A 21,064-nucleotide genomic window follows, 5' to 3' on the forward strand; every position below is an offset into this window, starting at 1 on the left:
CTTGCCAAAAATCTGTTTCCAATCAGACGCTGTGTTTCAAGAAGGGTAGAGGAACCAATTGTAGTTTTGAAAATTATTTTAACTTAAATAACTTAAAATATCTCTCTATCTTGGAAAAATATTGGATGTTATATTGTAAGACTGACTAAATAAAGGGCTGATTCATAGGTTTTGGCGGTGTATATCAGGCTGAAGTGTGATTATGTTCTGGGGCTTGTTTTTTTTTTGTTTCTTTTCCATTCTTTCTTTTATGCCTTCCTTTGTCTTGTCTCCTCTTTTTAGCGTCATTTGTTGTGCCCCCCCCCCATTGTTATTTTACTGTCAAATACATGCATTTCAAAGGCTGCCGATTAAAAACTCAACTAACAATTCATCTCAGTTAGTTTATTCAAAAAACATGATGACAGCTTTCATCATTTTCCATTCCACTGTTGAATCTGTAAAACAGAGAAACATTTTCTCCTTTTGCAGGTCATAAATCATCAGTCAATGTAAACCAGTATTTACAGTACATTTTTTCATCTAAAAATAAAAGTGTGTTTTCTTCCCATTTAACAGTCGATATCTCACATTACTCAAAGCGTCCTTGTAAAAGGACAGTTGGAAGATGGTTGGTGCAGATGTTTTGGAAGTTGTGTGTTTTTTTGTTTTTTTTTAACGTTTCATTTCACTGATTTAGTCATCCGTCTTGAGCATCATTGTCATCGTCGCTGTCTGCTGTTGCCTAGAAGGACATCAAAGGTGCTGGTTTCGTTCACAGTGGGAATCTCAACCGTATCTTGTTTTCTGACCATTTGACAGTACAGCGTCACATCAGGGAGAGAAACAAGATGGAACACAAACGGAGACCCATCCTTCTTGTTGTATCTGTGTGTAAGAGGTGACATACAGTATACATGATCACAGACAAAGGACTGAAACTACAAGGCTTGCAAGTACTGCCACTGTAGAGGGCAAGGTGTTTATTTCCGTCAGCAGACACTCACACGGTGCATCCCATCTCTACAGATGTGCATCTTCTTCACCTTTTAGCACTAGCATTATTGCTTTATCAAGCAATTATAATCTCATTAACTCTGTGAGCCCCTTGGATCCATTTCATTAATAAAAGACCAAAGAACTGTTACAGTATACACACATTAAAGTGTATGTTACTCTACAATGCTCACACCCTATAATATATATTTCTAAATTCTCACTGAAATACTGCAGATTAGTCACAATACAAAAATTTTATTGTGGGAATGACATTCAGCCTGAAGTGTTAATGTTCATCTTCCAAGCCTGCAAATTCTGACACCGATGTCCTGAGAGGAAAATGCAGTGTGACACGTGGGTGAGGGGTTGATTAAACTGGCATTAGTCAAATGCTTTTAACAAAAGCTCTAATTACCTTTGAATACGCTCATGGTTGTTACTTTACAGGGAGATAAAGATTAAATGTAAGGTTCCATTGTCTAAATTGTAGCTCTGCCTATAAATCTATGGTTACATCCACATTTCCTTTGCCACTGGGCCAAATGCTTATTACAAACTAAGTGAAACCATGTCAAAAAATAATTCATTCAATAACCGCTACTTATGTCAAATACATATAATTTCAATAGCTACTGCTGAAATGACTCAATCAGTGCATTCCAGCTGAGAAAGGAAACCAAAAGGAGATTTGCTATGACCGAAGATATACCCGCGCCAGGCAAACATCATCACAAAGATTGTTAATCTTTCATCTTTTCATCTTATCATCTTATCGTATGTTACAGGGGGTAACCCTGCCTAGAGCGGGGTTTTTGTCTCTGTCTCAGTGTCTGTAAACCCGATTGGCCGTGTTGAATGAGAATCCTCCAGACTGGTTGGCATGTAGTCTATAGGCTCGTCCTCTCCCCTTTCACTCGTTGATTCTCCGCTCACATATTTGAAGACAGCAGCTCTTCCATGGCTCCTAGAGACGTATTGTGACAAGGGATGAGGGAAAGGGCCACTAAATGGATCCAGGGATGAGCTAAGAGAAATTTCCAAAGGAGGCTGCAGAGAGGGGAGAGAAGAGAGGGGAATACATAAATAGGATTCACATGCAAAAGAGGTTGAAAGTGCAGCACTAGTTTGTTCTTACATCATACTCCTTTGTGACCTCAGTAAATAGTTAATACACATTTCTCTCTTGGTATGCTTGTTCTGTATGCACTCAGTGCAAGTCTGTGCTGTCCTGAGAGCACAGATGTATCTAAGAGTCTCTCTAATATCCAAGCATTTGTCTCAGTAAGGATGCCTTATTGTCAGCAACCTTTCATTGTGGTTTTGGTGAACTGTAGATGGATAAATGGAAGGACCAGACACATCTCTATAATCCTGTGTCAGATCCCCCCCCCCCCCAAGATACTATTCATCGGCAGTGGATAGTCTTCAGGCCTGGTTCAGTCTCCTCAGGTTTTTTTTTTTTCTTGGGGGGGGACTGCACAACGTATAGAGATACAGCATGCTCTAAACTTGACTAATACCTCTTTGGGAATCACCATGTTGGTGTAAAACTACTATTTCATGGCTATCAAACTGTGTTGTTGTTTGCATTTTTCATAGGTTCAACTAAAGAAGTGGGGGAAAAAGACAACCACCGAACAACAGAATAAAATTCATGCTTGTTGTTCCGAGTACAATATACAACCACATTTACACTAGTGTGAAACTTTTGTGATTAATCTCTGTTGATGTAATACTCTGCACTCAGTCACAGAGCAACAGTCTCCAAAACAAACAGTCATTTGGACAAGCACTGGCAGACTGACTAAGAAGTAGAATAATGGTACTAAGTAGTGAAAAAGACAATAAAATGGAGATGAATAAATTATTAATAATTGGAGGTAGAAAAGGCTACAAAGCTTTACAAAAAAGGGATTTAATTAGCAAACCTTTTTTTTTTCTCTAATTATCTATTCTTGGGTCTTTTCAAACAACAGATTCAACCAGGTGGTTTCCCTGACAACTAGCCAGTTTGTTGCATCCTAAAATGACACCAGTGTCAGCAGAACGGCAGACTTTTCTTTCCCAGACTGTTGGCATTTCAGCTCCAAGCCCTCCTTTTCTGATTGCCAAGGAAGAGACAATACCTGTCTGTAGATTTGCAGCCAACACAGACAGATGTAACGTAGAACCGTAGTAAACCTCGACCAGGAAACAACAGAGGGACAGAATGGAAAAGCAGACAGGACAGAGAGGCGCTGATATGACTTGAGGCTTGCACAGACAAAGAGAAAACAGTTTCTGTGATAGAAATTCTTTTAAATGAGCTCCCTATGGAGTCGTCAGAGCCTAGATGAAGCAGAGGAGGGGAGGTGGGTGGGAAGACGGGAGGGATGGGGGTGAAACGCAACTGAGCAAAATTTGTTCTGAGGAGAAATGACATGTTCCTCCTTCTTCTCTGTCTGTCACACTCAGAGTTTCATTCATATTCTAATTCAGCTGGCGGGCACCATAGGGAGCTCCGAGTAAAGCTGTGCAAGGATGGGCAACACACAGAATCGATTCAGAGCAAAAAGGTTACCAAGGCAGTCTCGTAAGGCAGCCAAAGTGCTATTGACAGGGTTTCTTTTTGCATTTGGGGGTGGGTGGTGTCTGGTGTTTTGTAGAGGTTAATTGCAACTTCATCAGTTTTAGATAATTACTGGAAAGAGTCTAAAATATGGCAGATGGCTGCATACAAATGCACAGAATGACTGATGAAAAATTGATATGTTGAAGAAGAAGGTGGGGGGGGGGGGGGGGGGGTGTTCTGACAGTATGTTATAAAGATATTATTCGCAACCAGTGGCTAAGAGGAAGAGGGAAGGTGGATCTCCCACTGGGCTCTGATGTGAATCCTCTCTCCCAAAGCATTCAAGATGTTACAACCCCTGCATGGTTTACGTTGCCCTAAGAGAGCTGTGGCTCTGGGCTTTGAAAGACATCAACCTTACCTTTCACTTGCTGACTAAAGTAAAGCAACCAATTCTACCGAGAACACTTGAAATGTAGTGTGTAAAAGTACAAATAAAAGATCCACACACACAAAAAAAGATAAGGCACCGCACCATTCCCAACAGTAGCAGGGTTGTATACATGAAGAGCAGTACTGTATGCTGCATAGTACTGCCAGGACGGATGCGCTCATGTATAAATTTGCATTTAGCTTTGATGCTGGGATGTAAATCTACATTCTTTCAAATGTTTTGCATTTCAAACGCTTACTGTCTGCAGACTTAAAAAGTGGATAAAAAGTTTATAACAGTGAATTCCAAAAGTTTTTCAGTCTAATATTAAACAATATGTAAAGGAGTGAGGTGGGTTATGCTCCAAGAGTCACATCATTGTGAGCTGGACTTTGTTTTTAACCATGAAATGGACCCTGACTATCATAACACATTTATCTCACTGGAATCAGCCTCTGTATGGTTGGATGGGTTAGATAGATGATTGGTATTTTATATGCAAAAGATTACTATCAATTCCCTTATTGTTCATTTGACTGATCATTACTCATCACTGACAATTACTTGACTATTATTTACATGCCGTAAAACGAAATAAAACATATCCAATATCTGATAGCTGTAGGCCCCCTTTTTCCAATTCAGATGCAAATTCTATTCCCTGTTTTTTAAGAGGTTTCTGTGAAACTGAACTAAGTCATTTCATGTTGTTTCTGGAGGGTAGGAATTATCATAGCGTAACACATTAAACCCTGGTTTAGCAAAGAGCGTAACAAGATTTCAGATAGGGGAACATGAATCATTTTCTTGCATGAACCAAACACATCTACCAACAATGTGACCACAGACCCCCTGAAAACAGGGAGAAGAAGCTATCAGGAATGATCTTAAAATCCCCCTTTCTTATGACTTCTGCTAGACCGCGGATGTCAACAGCCCTCAGCCTCAGCGTGTCATCTGTCAGGAGAAGTCGTCTAATATGAACATGGTGCCAAATAAGGCAAAGAGGCACTTGGAAACCAAACATCCCCTCTGAGAGAAACTTGGCCAATTTCAAAAGAGCACTGGAGGGGAACCAGAAGCAACAAGACTCTTGGACTGCATGAACACATCTTATTAGGTGAAGGAGGCAAAATGAGCTATTGCAAAGCAAAAAATTTCATGTCATGTTATCAAAAATGCCCATATATCAAAAGAATAACTGAAAACATGCCAATTAATGTAGGGTTCTTTTTTTCTCAGCCGGAAAAGGGTGGAGTGCCCACTCCGGGTCGGGGATGAGTTCCTGCCCCAAGTGGAGGAGTTCAAGTATCTCGGGGTCTTGTTCGCGAGTGATGGGAGAAGGGAGCCGGAGATCGACAGACGGATTGGGGCTGCAGCTGCAGTAATGCAGACGCTGCACCGGTCCGTCGTGGTGAAGAGGGAGCTGAGTGTAAAAGCGAAGCTCTCAATTTACCGGTCGATCTACGTCCCTACCCTCACCTATGGCCACGAGCTGTGGGTAGTGACCGAAAGAACGAGATCGCGGATACAAGCGGCAGAAATGAGCTTCCTCCGAAGGGTGGCTGACCTCTCCCTTAGAGATAGGGTGAGAAGTTCGGCCATCCGGGAGGGGCTCAGAGTAGAGCAGCTGCTGCTCCACATCGAAAGGAGCCAGCTGAGGTGGTTCGGGCATCTGACAAGGATGCCCCCTGGGCGCCTCCTGGGTGAGGTGTTCCAGGCATGTCCCACCGGGAGGAGGCCCCGGGGCAGACCCAGGACACGCTGGAGAGATTATATCTCTCGGCTGGCCTGGGAACGCCTTGGTATTCCCCCGGATAAGCTGGAGGAGGTGGCTGGGGAGAGGGAGGTCTGGGCCTCTTTGCTTAGGCTGCTGCCCCCGCGACCCGGCCTCGGACAAAGCGGATGAAGATGGATGGATGGGTGGATGGGTTCTTTTTTTCTCAAACATGAATATATATGTATGCCTTAAGAGTTTACCTTGGGCTTTTTAGTGTCCCAAACAAGTTATGTATTTTTAAAGCACAGTGATAGGCTGCTTAAGGTTCCTAGTTTGAATCTCTTGCCCTGCTTGGGCCTTTCTTTGTGGACTTTTCTTGCTTTCTCTCTGATTAGGATAGATTTCTTCAAGGTACACCGCCTTCAGCCTAGAATCAAAAGACCCGAATTATAGGTTAATTGGTGATTCTTAATCGATTATGGCTGTGAGGCAGGTGAGTTGTAAAGTGCTTTGAGTGGTCAGTAAGTAAGACAAGATCCATTACATGGATCTGCAGCAATGACTGAAAATGAACTGTGTGTTTTCTAAAACATCAGTTTTATTTATGTTGTTTCCATTCATGTTTTATATGGTAGAAGGAAAGAAAAAAGAAGCCAATGAGAAAAATCTAGCAAAGTCTTTAGAAGTGAATATCAGGAGTTTAGGGAGGAAAGAAAAGGCTTGTGAGGACTTTAAGAGATTATGTGTTCTTCCGAGGCTCACAGGAAGGGCTGCTATTACAGAAACTAAAAATACCTAACCATCGAAGTCACCACAGCCAACCTTTAAAGGGCAGAGTAGCAGTTTAGTCACGGGCTTTCATGAAGTTGGGTGACTTGACATCTTAAAAATGAACATTCGCAGCTGGTGCAGTGGAGGCCAAAACATCCCCCTCCAACCATCCCATCTAGTGTTTTAGTCTATTTTTACATTTCTGCACCTCGAGTTTTATTTTGCTATTTTCTCAGGGCATGGAAATATCATGAAATGTTTTAATTTAATAATCAAAATTTACAGATGGGGAACATCTTAAAAAAAATCTTTCCACAATTTTTATGGACATCAAATAACAGACAAACTTCCCTTTTATCCACAGACAAGAGTTTTGTTTTTCACTGGGTATCGCATGCAGAAGAGCATTTTCAACCATAATTTGCAGCCAAAGTAATCTCATTCTTGGCTGAGTGTGAAATGTTATTACATTGCTTTAAGCAACTGAGCCTGCTTTACGCAGATTAACAAGAAGCAGAAAAGTAGGGCCCCGTAGTCAGAGAATAAAAGTGAAATCAGATCAAGTATCAATGTCCCTTTATTAACCTCTTCACCTGTCTCATTTCTTTATCTCTGTGATCTGTTCATTTCAGTTCCAGTATTTTTCTCTGTTAAACACTTCACCTCCAGTCTCAGCTCTCTGTCCTCCTTTTTATGGCACACTAGTCTTGTCTTTTTCACCTCTCCATATTCAAATCATACCCTCCAGGTGTTTAGGTGCTCTTTTCTATAATTTGTCCCTTTAATTTTGTATCACAGCTCTGTTTCAGCTTTTTTAATGAATTGGAGAGAGACAGAGAAAGTCTGCACTGCTTGTAAAAGCTTAAGAATTACTGAACAGAGCCTTCTACAATCCTGACATCAATAATGTGAGGGCCTTGTAAGGGTTGCGTTAAAGTGTGCTATCGCGGCTCAGATCAGAGACAAGCTCCCATCAGATTCAGCTTTACTGCTGCATCTGTATTTTCACCCCCCCCCCTTTTTTTTTAAAGTTATTGTGAGATCAATATTTAATTTTTGGTAAATCCACTGGAGATGAATCAGACCTGACAGCTGGTATGACGGCTCTGCTAAATCACCCCAGAATTGAAAGTGTATTGGGCGAATCATTCAGGGAGAATAGTTAGAAGTGTGTGTGGAGTGAGCAAAGATGAACAAGTCTAAATCCTAATATGCATTAACCACTGAGTGAGTCTGCTTCTTTCTTTCTTTCTCTCCATCTTCCGTTTCACCATCAGCATCCTTCTCCACATCTGACTCACAAGCCAAAACGTCAGCCTCATTCCCTTTTCTCCTCACATCAGCATATTTTTTCCGTCTTAACCCAGCCCCACCTGGTGACTGATCCACAGAAACTTAATTCCATCAGAAATATATTTTACTAAAAAATTGAAATATATATTTTTTTGGTAGGGATAAAGGAAGAGTTTTGGAACTTTTGGAAATAAGAGGATAATCTGCGGGCCATAAATGTCTCTATGAAGCTTTATGGCAAATGGTAAATGGACTGGTTCTTATGTAGTGCCTCTCTACTCTACCTGAACACTCAAAATGCTTTAAACAACATGCCTCATTCACCTAGTCACACTCATTCATACAAGCACTTTGTGTCTAACATTCACACTCTGATGGATGCATTGGAGAGCAACCTGGTTAGTGTCTTGCCCGAGGATTTTTGGCATGCAGACTGGAGCAGCCCCACGATCGAATGACCAGTCTTCTGATTTGTAGGTGACATGCTCTACCACCTGAGCTACAGGCACACCAAAATCATACAAAAGCAGTGGGATCAGTGGTTTGGATGAAAATGGTCAGGTAAGTGACAGCCATTGGTGTCTTATTTCTACAGCCATGTTACTGGAATGGTTAAGATACAAGTTGGCTGAGGCACTGACAAACTGCGACGTTTGACTTTAGGCTAGAAAACAGCTGTGTCTCTTCCTCCTCTACTTCTGAGAAGTTCTGACAATAAAATTGTGGATGACTTTGACACTGGTTACATGAAGTTGATTGCAACATTAACTTGTTTTTTAGAAAATGACAAGATTGTTATCTTACACTAAACCAGTTTCAGTCCAGACCTTCATCTTTTCCTGAGATCAGCACCTCATCAGCACCTCATCACATCACACCACCTCATAACACTTCTCATTTCATTTCAGCCACTGAAACATCCCCATTATCACTTCTTCCAAGGGTTCACACCTCGACCTGCCTTTATCACCTTTGAATACCCTGCAACCCTGTGAAACTCAGGTGTTTTATGAGTGCACCAAATTAGCTTGGCCTTATAGCTTAAAGTCAGAGGCTGCTGAACTGGGAAATTACATTTGCATTGCAATGCATTTTCCAGTTAATAGAAGTTTCCAAAAGCAATTCTGCCTACCAGTAAGTTGCATCACATGTCTCAGTTTAATTCAGCTTAATTTAATACAGCATGCTTGGTTGGCACGCATGCCATCAAATGCACTTTTACATTCTTTATCTGTAAGTGAAGTGAATGAGGCAAAAAGATGAGAGGGAGTGGTCCATCCGTGTCAAACAGTACTGAGTGCTAATCTGAGACTGATTTTGTATAATTACCACTTCAAAGAAAGTGCAGCGCCTTTTACTGAAACAAATTAGAATTTAGTCTTTAGTAGTCACCCAATTCAGTCCTGTGTGCGGTTTCTTGTTATTCATTAATTACTGTAGGGGTTTTATACCAATTACAATTCTTAATTCAGCAACTCTCAAACATTTTCTGCAACCCCAACCCCTCACCCCGAATATATCTACATTATTGCTCTTTCAGGCACAACCTTTGCTTCTAAGCTCTAAAGAATTCATTTTTATTAATAGAGAACTACAACTCCAGTGTTTTCATTACTGAATGTAAATTCAAACTATCACATGATAATATTTTAAACCACATAAACTCTCTTCACTGCTTCCCTATATCTCAAACTGAAGATGATTTATCTTTATTGTTGTTAGTTTGTTGTAGATGTTTAACTGGCAAACTTGTCCATGCCTTGACAACAGTGCACAACCATGCAGGATTTTTGTACAGCTTCGTGCTGTAGCCCCAGATGTGTAGCTCTTCCGTCTCTCTGGCTCTGTACACAGCTTTATGTATGGGCCACTGAAAAATTAAAATTCACATAAACATATTTTCCCCACACTTACCCCAAAGTGGTCTGCAGCAAGTAGGAATATGCAGAAAACCAAACAGTAACTTCAGCAGCATGCATGATCAGATACTGAAAGTGGAGAGCTTGTCAAAGTACAAGGAGTGTTTCATTTACTTGTTTGTATCTAACTGGTGATTATAAGAGCCCTTGTGCCATCAGTTGATGATGATCACTTGATGACAAAAACAACTTCACTGCTCAGCCTGATTTAACAAAATAATCAATTTTAGACAAAAACACTCATGTTAAGGGAGACTGGGCATTTTTTTTTCTTGAATTTTGCAGAAAAAGCTTTGTTCTTCAGGATAATCTGAAACCTCGAGACATTTTTTGTTTTAAGCTTGAACAATCTAGAAACGACTAAGGCTGTAAGCTTCTTGCAATTCCCCTTAAATGTTGCAGAATCCCTTTTATTCAAGGTATGTGCTCAGCTAGGATGTTGCTGCTTCTTGATATAGGTCATGATCTTGAAGATTATAGTGTTTAAACTGAGTGAAGGTGCCCCGCATTTGGCTTTGAATACAAACTCTTACACCAAGAAAAACTATGGCACTTATCATCATTACATTTGGCCTATTGGATGAGGTAATTCTGCTAAAGTTGGAATATAAAATGTACTGAAAATGTTGGAAGCTTTAAATAACTATATAATCGTGCTCATACAGAGAAAGGAGCCTGTGCACGTGTTTCCCTTTGATGCCACCCAGTCCTCAATGCGCACAGAAAACAATCACCGCAGCAGATAAAAAGAAAAACACTCCTTTTAAGACACAAACCACATCAACGTCTGAATCCAGGTCAGCAGTGCCTGCCTGAGCAAGTTTATTGATGGCTGGAAAATAAAAGAATTTACCGAAGTCACCATTCAGAGGCAGTGCAGCAAATCAAGGGCTCCCTTCAATAAAACCACACAGCCACAAACAATTGCACTTGAATGCCCAACTCCACGTATGTCACAGCAGGCATCAATGGGCTCACGCTGCCACCTCCCAATTTAACCAAGCCCAACTGCTCTTCCCCTGTCTCTTGTTATTGTTCCCTCTCTCACATCAATACACCAGCACACAATTACAGGCACAAAACAGAAGTGCACAGCAGCGTGGTTATTCGCTCACAAAATCTTGAGATCTTACTTCTACTAAGGAGCTGCAGGTTGCGGACCTCTTCTCTGACCTGCAGCTGGAGGACCTGTTGGAGGACCTCCTGCCTTAGTGTCTCCTGGACAATGCCCATCCTCTCCAACTTCTCCCCATTTAAACGCAGCAATGCCCGTCCTGCAAGGAACAGAAGGGAAACGTCAGGATAGTTTTCTCCACTAATTCAGAAAGTAGCCATAAAATAGATATTTCAGTGTTATCAGCTTAAAATTTTGATTTAGCCCTTGTAAATGAAATATTGTTTCATATAACCCTATGGGAAAATACTGACACATTTAACTACTACATTTACATTTGATAAAATGTAACAGTAATGTAGCTGCAAGAACATATCAGGACCCATCTCTTTGTGTGTGTGAGTGTTATAAAGCATCTATTAAATGTTGCAGTGTTGTCGCTGACATAAATAAAATAAGAAAAATATACATTTGATAGAAATCTGTGGGTTCCACATGTTTCCAATGTGAATTTTCTCCCAATCTCAAAAAAGAAAAGGCAAATGAAATGCACATTCTTATGTACATAAATTAGAAATGTTTTTTCTTTTCCTGGTCAGCACTTCAGCCACCTGGTGGCTAACAGTAAAAAGGCTGGCTCACACAGGCAGACTCTTTCTATGGTTAAGTTTTACTACAGTTTGGCAGTTAACCCTGGGGACACTCACATTTAACATACCATTACCCACAGTAAACAGCTTTTACAACCAAGCCGCACTCCCATGAACACAGACACAATATCAAACACTTGTATGTGTGGAGGTGCAGCACACAGAGAGCTTACTGAGAGTAGGAGAGCTACGTCCTTCGCAGGCGCAGAAAGAAGAGGAATCCATCATACCTGCAGCAGCTCTGTACGACGCCCAAATCATAATTTGACTCATTACTCATGCAGCTCTCTATATCACTCTATTCATTTCCATTTCATTGCCCTGCACATATCTTCTGTACCTTTGTTTTTTTCATTTTTCTATACCTGCATCATAAGTATGTTCTGGAGAAGAAAAGTCACACAGGTTATATATTGCATGTACAACCAGTGTGTATTTCATAGCTTGTAAACACCTTTCACATTTCCTTTCTGTTTCTTTTGCTGTCACACTTACACTGAGCCTCAATTTTTTCCTTTATGTACCCACAGTAATCAGTGAGCAAATCTGTAGGACGAGTGCAAAAGCAGAGGAGAAAGAGGGAACACAATAAAAGCAAATAAAATCAAAAGAGGGAAAATGGATAGAGAATTAGACCCACATGCCCTCTGTCTTTTTTCTTAGCCCATAAAATATAAATACCCTTAAAGGACTCTGTAGTCATATTTTATAACACAGACTCTATGTTGGAGAAGAGATTTGATGGTGTGCTACATTACACTGAAATAGGTCTGTTGTGACCCAGGCCCGGCCTGAGTGCCTCTAAAACCATCTGTTAAGAAAAATGTAACATGCCCCAAACCATATTCTTCTTTAACATCTTAATCACAGCAATTCAGATAAGTTATACAGCAAAAACCCTTCATCTAACCTAAAACCAGTATAAAAGCACTGATCTGGGATTGTGTAATTTTTCCAAATGAGTCCAACAGCTCTATATTTAGCTAAAGGAAACCTTTTGTTTCCATCAGCTCGTGTAGCATGGGCATCTTGACAGATTTCCATGTTTTTGGCTGCATGACTCAGCTGACTCATTTGCCGTTTAGTACACTCTCACAAATAAAAGCTGCTACTCTTTTGGTTCCAGTCTTATTTTTATACTCTACTATGGACGTATGTGTGTGTAAGTGTGGTATGTTTCCTCTTGAGGTAAACTGAAATACAATTTCAGACTAGAACAATGCAAAACAGTGAGGAACTATCTCAGCAAAAATGCTCTTTTAAAGCCAATTGATACTTTATATAACAGTGTTTGCTGTGCATGTGTGTCTATGCACTTTTTGTTTAAAGGGAGATTATTTGCTTCTCCTCCGAGTCCAGGTGCTCCCTGTTTCGAGCACGCAGAGTCGAATTACCCAATTTGTATGAGCACAACTACCTCGAGGATACAACAATAATTTTCCATTTATTTTGTGTGGTATATCAGTATTTCTTTCTTTTACACACACACACACACACACACACACACACACACACACACACACACACACACACACACACACACACACACACACACACACACACACACACACACACACACACACACACACACACACTTCTGTCTGCTCGTACACATTCGTCGGCCTCTTTACCCAATCCCCACAAAAGCCCTCTCATGTGCGCTTGCCAAAAGCAGGACCAGTGTGTCCTAGAAAAAAAAAAACTACTGCCCTTACTCTGTGAATGTCTGTGTGTGCATGTGTACAAATGAGACAAAGCAGATGAATGGAGCTCAAATCAATTCCCCTCAGACAGACTTAATACAGCTCCTAATAATTGCCTGCAGATAGGGAAAGTATGCTGTCAAAGGCAGAAAAGAGACACAAAAACAAAAGCTGTTTCAATAGAGATCGCCTCTCTCAATTTGGCTTCAAAATAAATTGCTTATTAACAATGTCTCTGGGCAAATGGGAAGCAGTTCTGCCTTGGCTGGAACAATAATGACTCTTAAAACAGTCTGAAAAGCAATCCAAGGTGTGTGTGCATTGGGGGGGGGGGGGGGGGGGGGATGACTTCCTTATAAAAGGGCAACCTTTAGTTTAAATCTGTGATCAAACTGACCAACAATTTAAACTATTTAACTTTTGCTTTATTGGCTACATACTTTGTGGTCTGTCTATATTACTAATCTATTGAATATATCTGTTAATCATACTTGGTATAAAATATTATACTAAGAATATTAACATAAGAAATAAATATAGGAGCAACTTCAGGGGCAATCTAGTTAAAACCTCATATAGAGGTGGTCTAGCTTTCTGTGTGTTCAAACTTCAGTCTGTGAAGTATACAGCCATGTTATGAGAAAGTAACAGTACATGAGATTTGGATAGCAAGTGCCAATTTATCAGCTTCACACCTCTTGGCCTATTGTACAGTACTTACGAAATACTTATCAAAATGTTGAGGAGACAGTGCACAAAACTGAAAGAACTGGTCTGAATGTGTGACTCATCTGTTCCTCAGTCTGACTCATCTCATCTATCACATCAACTTTTTAATGCAATGCAAAAATGGTTTTCTGCCACTAACTCACATGCACATCTGCTAGAATCGAGTGTAATCACATCTATTATTTACTTCTGCAAACAACAGCTGTCTGATGGAGGAAGTATTCAGATCCTTGACTTAAACAGACATCATGTAACATGATCAACTCTAAAAGCATTAAGTAAGAAATTTGCTTGCTTTCACACTTTGCTTGTTTGAGTTTTATTTGCCCTGTTTTCCTCTCATTTTGCAAAAGAGTTGAGGTTATTTTAGTCTAATATGAACGGTAGCATAGTTCTAACTTGCAGTGCAGCATGCAGTATAGTATAGTTGCCGCTTGATGAAGCCATTTAAGTCATGAAGGACATTACTTAAACGTGTAGTATTTCTACTGTCCTGCAGGGGCTGACTCCAATAGCTGCAAAATTGCTGTACGGAAAACTTTGAGAAAATGACTCCACTTCTCATTTGATTTATGATCTTGATAAATATTTTGCAAAGTTTATGTTTTCAGATTGGAGTTTTTATTCTAATTGAATGTAGAATAGTATTCACGTTGCAAATTATACTCCCATTAAGAGTAAATCAGATAATTAAGTAGTGTGTGCTCTAGAGTGTGGCTATTCTGTGCATCAAGGGCTTGTTTAACATTCACACGTAGGCTACTGTTCAGCATTTTTGGTATCTACATGTCCACATTATTAATGGCTCAGGCACACTAGAGTAAAAAATATGACTACAGCCTCCTTGTGACCATGAAAATTGATACTTTTTGCATTCGACAATTGATTGGAAGTACCCCACCACGCACCTATATTTTAACATGGAACACCCTCAGGCTCTGGGCGACCACTTTCAATTGCAAGGTGATTGCAGAGGTCACCTGGAGAGAGGCAAACTCCAAACAAAAGTCTGGCTCAGACTAACTATAATCACTCCCACACAGATTGGCAAAGCTTTGCAAATAATTGTTGTCTAATTTACCAACACATTGCAATCAATCAGAGCCTGCTCCTATAAGTGCAACTTGTTTGCGATGCTTCTCTTTGCAATAGGAGACTTACCTCAATAGTTGACGGGTGTTATTCATACATGAAAGCAAGGTTGCCTATGTTATTTTGCAGCTAAATTGCTGTACTGTAGCAACTATATCACTATTTGTGGGGGAAAGTCTTTATTTTCTGTTTTATATATGGGAGGTTCTGGCCAGACTAAGCAATTAATGTGAATTTCTGTAATAGACACCACAGTTTTTGGTCATTTATCACAGCTAATCAAAGCATTATCACAAACAGATTGCATGCAATTTCCAACTTTAACTGTAAACTGATAGCAGACTGATTCCATCTTAATACCGTTTTATTGCTGTCTTGATGCACTAAATCTGCTTTGAAGATGTCAGTTGACTGCCAGCAGTTGCAGACTTGGTCCCTGCCTTTGAAACAGCAGTTTCAAAGGCAAAAAAATTTAAAGTTTATTGCACACCATCACAATAATTTGGATTCTGCTGAGGTCTCTAACCACTATTTTCTCCAAAAAAGCTATTCAAGCTAGCTAGTGCTAGCATTAGCTTATTTACACATCTATAGCACATTTTAGCATTTATTGTTGTCCTGTAACTGCTCTAGTACTCAATTCAAACTGTTCCTGAAACTGTTCATTAATGGGATCGTAAGTTTGACTCTCATTACTACGTGGTAATCAAATTGCACATGTAGTCTACAGAATATAGATTATATAGAAAACTGACAAAATACTGTGTACTCCACTATTGCTAGAAACAGTAGAAACAGATTAAACGTGCTGATAAATGCACAACAACTCAAACTGCAGGAGAAACTATGAAAGCTACACTGATTTTTCTCAGGTATAGCTTTTTTCCAGTGGTTGAGAGCAGCTCAGAGAAATATTTTCCTTTACAAACACAGAATCCATTTCATGGCTGCTGATGAGAATCAGCATCCTTCAAAAAAGGCAAAGAATTTGTATGTAGTCTTTTCTGAGGTTATTTTTTATGCTGACCGAATGCATCCACAACACAAACACATATTCAACTCTCATTTGCACAAGAAAAATACATCAGCTAATAACAGAGCCAAAATAAAATCCAGCTGGACATCTTGAAGTGAATACACAGGGATAATTGAGCTGAAGCCTCTATCTCACGCTCTCTGTTAGAGAATACATAAATAGAAATGATCAGATCAGAGCTACGGCAGCTATGATGGTGGCAGCATTGTTAACCCTGAAGCCTGTGTATGCAATGCACTGTGTGTGTGTGTGTGTGTGTGTGTGTGTGTGTGTGTGTGTGTGTGTGTGTGTGTGTGTGTGTGTGTGTGTGTGTGTGTGGAAATGTAAGTGAGTGGTGGCTGACCCTGCAGCATAGACCAGCAATCTGTTCTCTATGAGACTCTGAAAAAGAAACTGCTCTACCGTCTGGTCTGTCAAGGACGAGGATGTGTCAACACGTACATGCTCATATGTCTGTTACTACCTTGGTTTGTGTATCTAAGCACTCGCATGCATTTGTGTGGGAGTACTAACAAATAAATGTGTGAGAGCGTGTTGTTTGAACTCAAACACGATAACACAGCACTTTTTCCACAGATTTGCCTTTCTTCTGCAAAAATAGGCTGCACTCCTTTCGTTACCTCACATGTATGCCTTTTAAATCTCCTTTGCAGAGATTTGGGTGTAAACCTGTTTCCAGTTGAGAAAGCTAAGCTGTGGAACCACAAACCTAAAAATAAAACTTTGTGTGAGATTTACTAAGCCTTTTATGGCTCTGGTTTGCAATGCCTTAGTCCAAATGAGCATCACTACTATGCTTATTGAACGGAACAGAGGTCAATGAGAAGTTTAACACAAACAGCACCCTCTAGAAGACTAGATCTTGTGCACTTTACACTATTAGCAGGGATAGTGATTGACGTTATCTGCAAATAAAAGACAACAATCCCAGTCAGCATAAAGTTCTGTAACAACTGATGCTACATATTCACATGTTGTGCACTGTACCTGTGATGGCGTGGTGGGAGAAGGCCTCTACATAGGTCAGGTAGTTGTGTGGACAGTGTTTTTTAAGCCACTTGCAGACATCCTGCTGAGTCCACAGCACCACTGGTTTGGACAGACTGGACAGTGTAGGACTGGTGTGGTACACAGTGAACGCTTCACCTGGACGTAACTGAAGAACACACACAGGAAGCAGTTTGTCAATGTGCATATTGTACAATAGTGTGCAAAAGTCTTGGATTTCTTTATACTTTGCTGGTTTTGAGAAGTAGTTCTCAGGATTTCTGAAGCTTTTTCAAACTTTGCCTATGTAGATTGGCTGCTTTTTCACCCATTTTCAGTCAAGTCCTTGCGCTTGACCATTTTTAGAGGAATGTTATTTGTGTTTGTATGTTAAGCTGCCATGAACATGAGGTTTTTATGCCTGTGATTTGGTATTTATTTTGTGAATCTTACATCTTGTGTTTGGCAATTTTTTCCTCATAATTTCTATTTATGTCAGGTGTTTGTTTTATTTTTTTTTGTTTCAGATTGGTATTGACTTACCAGTCTACTTAAACAGTTTGCTTTTTGTTTGTGCTCTCTCTCTTTCCACCTTTGCCTTTAGGTCCTCACTACATCACTCTTCAGCATGACACTTAACACTAACCTATGAATCATTTAAGCACAAAAACACAACAAAATCCAGGGATGGACCAGTGTTATGTATATAGAAACCAGACAGCTAACAATGGAACCAATTATAAATCACGTTCCTACTTGCAGTCTGCCACAAAAACATAAAATTAGTTTCTATTTCTTTTGTTGAATCTATGAATCTACATGATGTGCAGTGTTTCCTTAAAACTGAACAACTGGAGAACAAAAGAATAAGCGGCAGGCATAAAAAAACTACAGCAGATGAGCAGTATCTGACAGTCATGTCCTTAAGAAATAGGAAAACAATCCTTTAAAGATCTGACACAGGACACATCTGGCCCTTCAGCTGATCCATCTACTCTTCACTGAAGCCTCAGTCTCAGTGGAAGAGTGAAGGGAAGGGAAACAGGGAGAAAAGGCTGGGGTATGTGAAATTACACAAAAATCAGTGACAATAGCTTATAGTGTGATGAATCAAAATCTCTAGTTTGTAGTTCATATTGTATGAATGATATCAGATTTAACAATGAGTATCTACAGCCATCTCTAAAACACAGCTCAGTTGAATTTTACAAAAATATGCTGTATTTCCCATGTTTATATGTAAATTGCTGCACCAATTTTCCATTTTTTAAAAACCAGCTGTGGCTTCACACTTTTGCACATGTATGTGAGCAGACAGTAAGACGACACCAGTGAGTCTACAGGGAGTGCAGAATTATTAGGCAAGTTGTATTTTTGAGGAATAATTTTATTATTGAACAACAACCATGTTCTCAATGAACCCAAAAAACTCATTAATATCAAAGCTGAATGTTTTTGGAAGTAGTTTTTAGTTTGTTTTTAGTTTTAGCTATTTTAGGGGGATATCTGTGTGTGCAGGTGACTATTACTGTGCATAATTATTAGGCAACTTAACAAAAAACAAATATATACCCATTTCAATTATTTATTTTTACCAGTGAAACCAATATAACATCTCCACATTCACAAATATACATTTCTGACATTCAAAAACAAAAGAAAAACAAATCAGCGACCAATATAGCCACCTTTCTTTGCAAGGACACTCAAAAGCCTGCCATCCATGGATTCTGTCAGTGTTTTGATCTGTTCACCATCAACATTGCGTGCAGCAGCAACCACAGCCTCCCAGACACTGTTCAGAGAGGTGTACTGTTTTCCCTCCTTGTAAATCTCACATTTGATGATGGACCACAGGTTCTCAATGGGGTTCAGATCAGGTGAACAAGGTGGCCATGTCATTAGTTTTTCTTCTTTTATACCCTTTCTTGCCAGCCACGCTGTGGAGTACTTGGACGCGTGTGATGGAGCATTGTCCTGCATGAAGATCATGTTTTTCTTGAAGGATGCAGACTTCTTCCTGTACCACTGCTTGAAGAAGGTGTCTTCCAGAAACTGGCAGTAGGACTGGGAGTTGAGCTTGACTCCATCCTCAACCCGAAAAGGCCCCACAAGCTCATCTTTGATGATACCAGCCCAAACCAGTACTCCACCTCCACCTTGCTGGCGTCTGAGTCGGACTGGAGCTCTCTGCCCTTTACCAATCCAGCCACGGGCCCATCCATCTGGCCCATCAAGACTCACTCTCATTTCATCAGTCCATAAAACCTTAGAAAAATCAGTCTTGAGATATTTCTTGGCCCAGTCTTGACGTTTCAGCTTGTGTGTCTTGTTCAGTGGTGGTCGTCTTTCAGCCTTTCTTACCTTGGCCATGTCTCTGAGTATTGCACACCTTGTGCTTTTGGGCACTCCAGTGATGTTGCAGCTCTGAAATATGGCCAAACTGGTGGCAAGTTGCATCTTGGCAGCTGCACGCTTGACTTTTCTCAGTTCATGGGCAGTTATTTTGCGCCTTGGTTTTTCCACACGCTTCTTGCGACCCTGTTGACTATTTTGAATGAAACGCTTGATTGTTCGATGATCACGCTTCAGAAGCTTTGCAATTTTGAGACTGCTGCATCCCTCTGCAAGATATCTCACTATTTTTGACTTTTCTTTTGACCCATTTTGCCAAAGAAAAGGACGTTGCCTAATAATTATGCACACCTGATATAGGGTGTTGATGTCATTAGACCACACCCCTTCTCATTACAGAGATGCACATCACCTAATATGCTTAATTGGTAGTAGGCTTTCGAGCCTATACAGCTTGGAGTAAGACAACATGCATGAAGAGGATGATGTGGACAAAATACTCATTTGCCTAGTAATTCTGCACTCCCTGTATGTTTGCACTTTAATTTGTTGAGTTACTATATTATGCAATTTAAAACATTGTTTTTTTTATTGCTTTTTCAAATAAACACTCTGTAATTGCTCTAGCTTACTTAAATATGCAGCATGCACGATTTTCTCATTAATGTGAACTCAGCTGGGATGATGCATTCTAATGCCAACGACTGCTACAAAATCAGTTCTGGTAGTAAACCACCCAGCGAGTGCAAATAACATCATGTAATGGAAAGAAGCTTATTAAGTGTCCATACATTATTATTTAGCCTGCAGTGATACTTCTCTCATGCAAGACAAAAAAAATGCAGCTCATTTAAAATTTAGCAGGGTTATGACTTTGTATTGTACGAAACAAATCAAGTCCACATGAGTGCAAATGGCAAAAGAAAAATCAGCAGTTTAAAAGCTTGCAGGCATAGAAGGGTAAGCAGATGCTCTTCTGGATAAATAAACTTCATCACCTTGTGACTGAAATTTAGATATTTAATAATTCCCTTTGTGAAATCAATAAATATATCCATCCATCCATCTAAATGTTCTATTGGCACATAGCTTCAAACAGATTTTATTATTCTAATTTTGTACATTTGTGGCATTTTAACCATCTGTCAGCAACACATATTGAGAGAGTAATTACATTCCACATTTTCTATGGGTGTTGATGTGTCTTTTTGTGACTGGTAGGATCTTTTTCCAAAGGTAATTTTCCCTGACAGCGGTGCTTCATTATACAGTCAGCGCAGCATTAATATGATTCTGTCAATGTCGTCTTTCAGTTACATGAAAGCATGTCTCGTTTTGTTTCATTCTCTATTTTTTTCCTCTTCTTCTTCACACACCTTCCTATGATCCTTGTAGTTGCCAGAAAGTGTGTGTGTGTATATATATATATATATATATATATTAGGGGTGCAACGATACTTGTATCGATATTGAACCGTTTGATACAGTGCTTTCGGTTTGGTATGCATATGTATCGAACAATACAATTTTTTAAATTTATTTTATCAACTTTTCTTCTGACGATGCTGTCTGTGTTGAGAGCTCAGTGGATCTGCGTTCGACTACTCCGCCTAGACCGCACTGTGGAGCTCAGATCCACCGAGCGCAACACAAGCTAGCAAGACAGAAGCTAAGCTCGTTGCAACATGGCAAATTGAACCTCCCCCACTCTCATTCAGGTCTGGCTACACACT

The 21,064-nt window shown here is 40.0% G+C and overlaps 1 protein-coding gene across 3 annotated transcripts in view; it reads right to left on the bottom strand.

Annotated features, from left to right (window-relative positions):
* Positions 1–369: 369 nt before the first annotated feature.
* samd10b (sterile alpha motif domain containing 10b) overlaps positions 370–21,064 on the bottom strand; it is a 61,469-nt gene continuing 40,774 nt past the window's right edge. For all 3 annotated transcript variants that reach the window (XM_026153894.2, XM_026153892.2, XM_026153893.2), the window contains exons 3-5: positions 16,977–17,145; positions 10,799–10,939; positions 370–2,025 (exon numbers count right to left, since the gene is read on the bottom strand). In XM_026153894.2, the coding sequence (XP_026009679.1) occupies positions 2,003–2,025; positions 10,799–10,939; positions 16,977–17,145 (333 nt within the window). In that variant the 3' untranslated portion in view covers positions 370–2,002. The remainder of the gene's footprint in view (positions 2,026–10,798; positions 10,940–16,976; positions 17,146–21,064) is intronic.

Source organism: Astatotilapia calliptera, chromosome 20, assembly GCF_964374335.1.
Source record: "Astatotilapia calliptera chromosome 20, fAstCal68.1, whole genome shotgun sequence".
NCBI lineage: Eukaryota > Metazoa > Chordata > Actinopteri > Cichliformes > Cichlidae > Astatotilapia > Astatotilapia calliptera.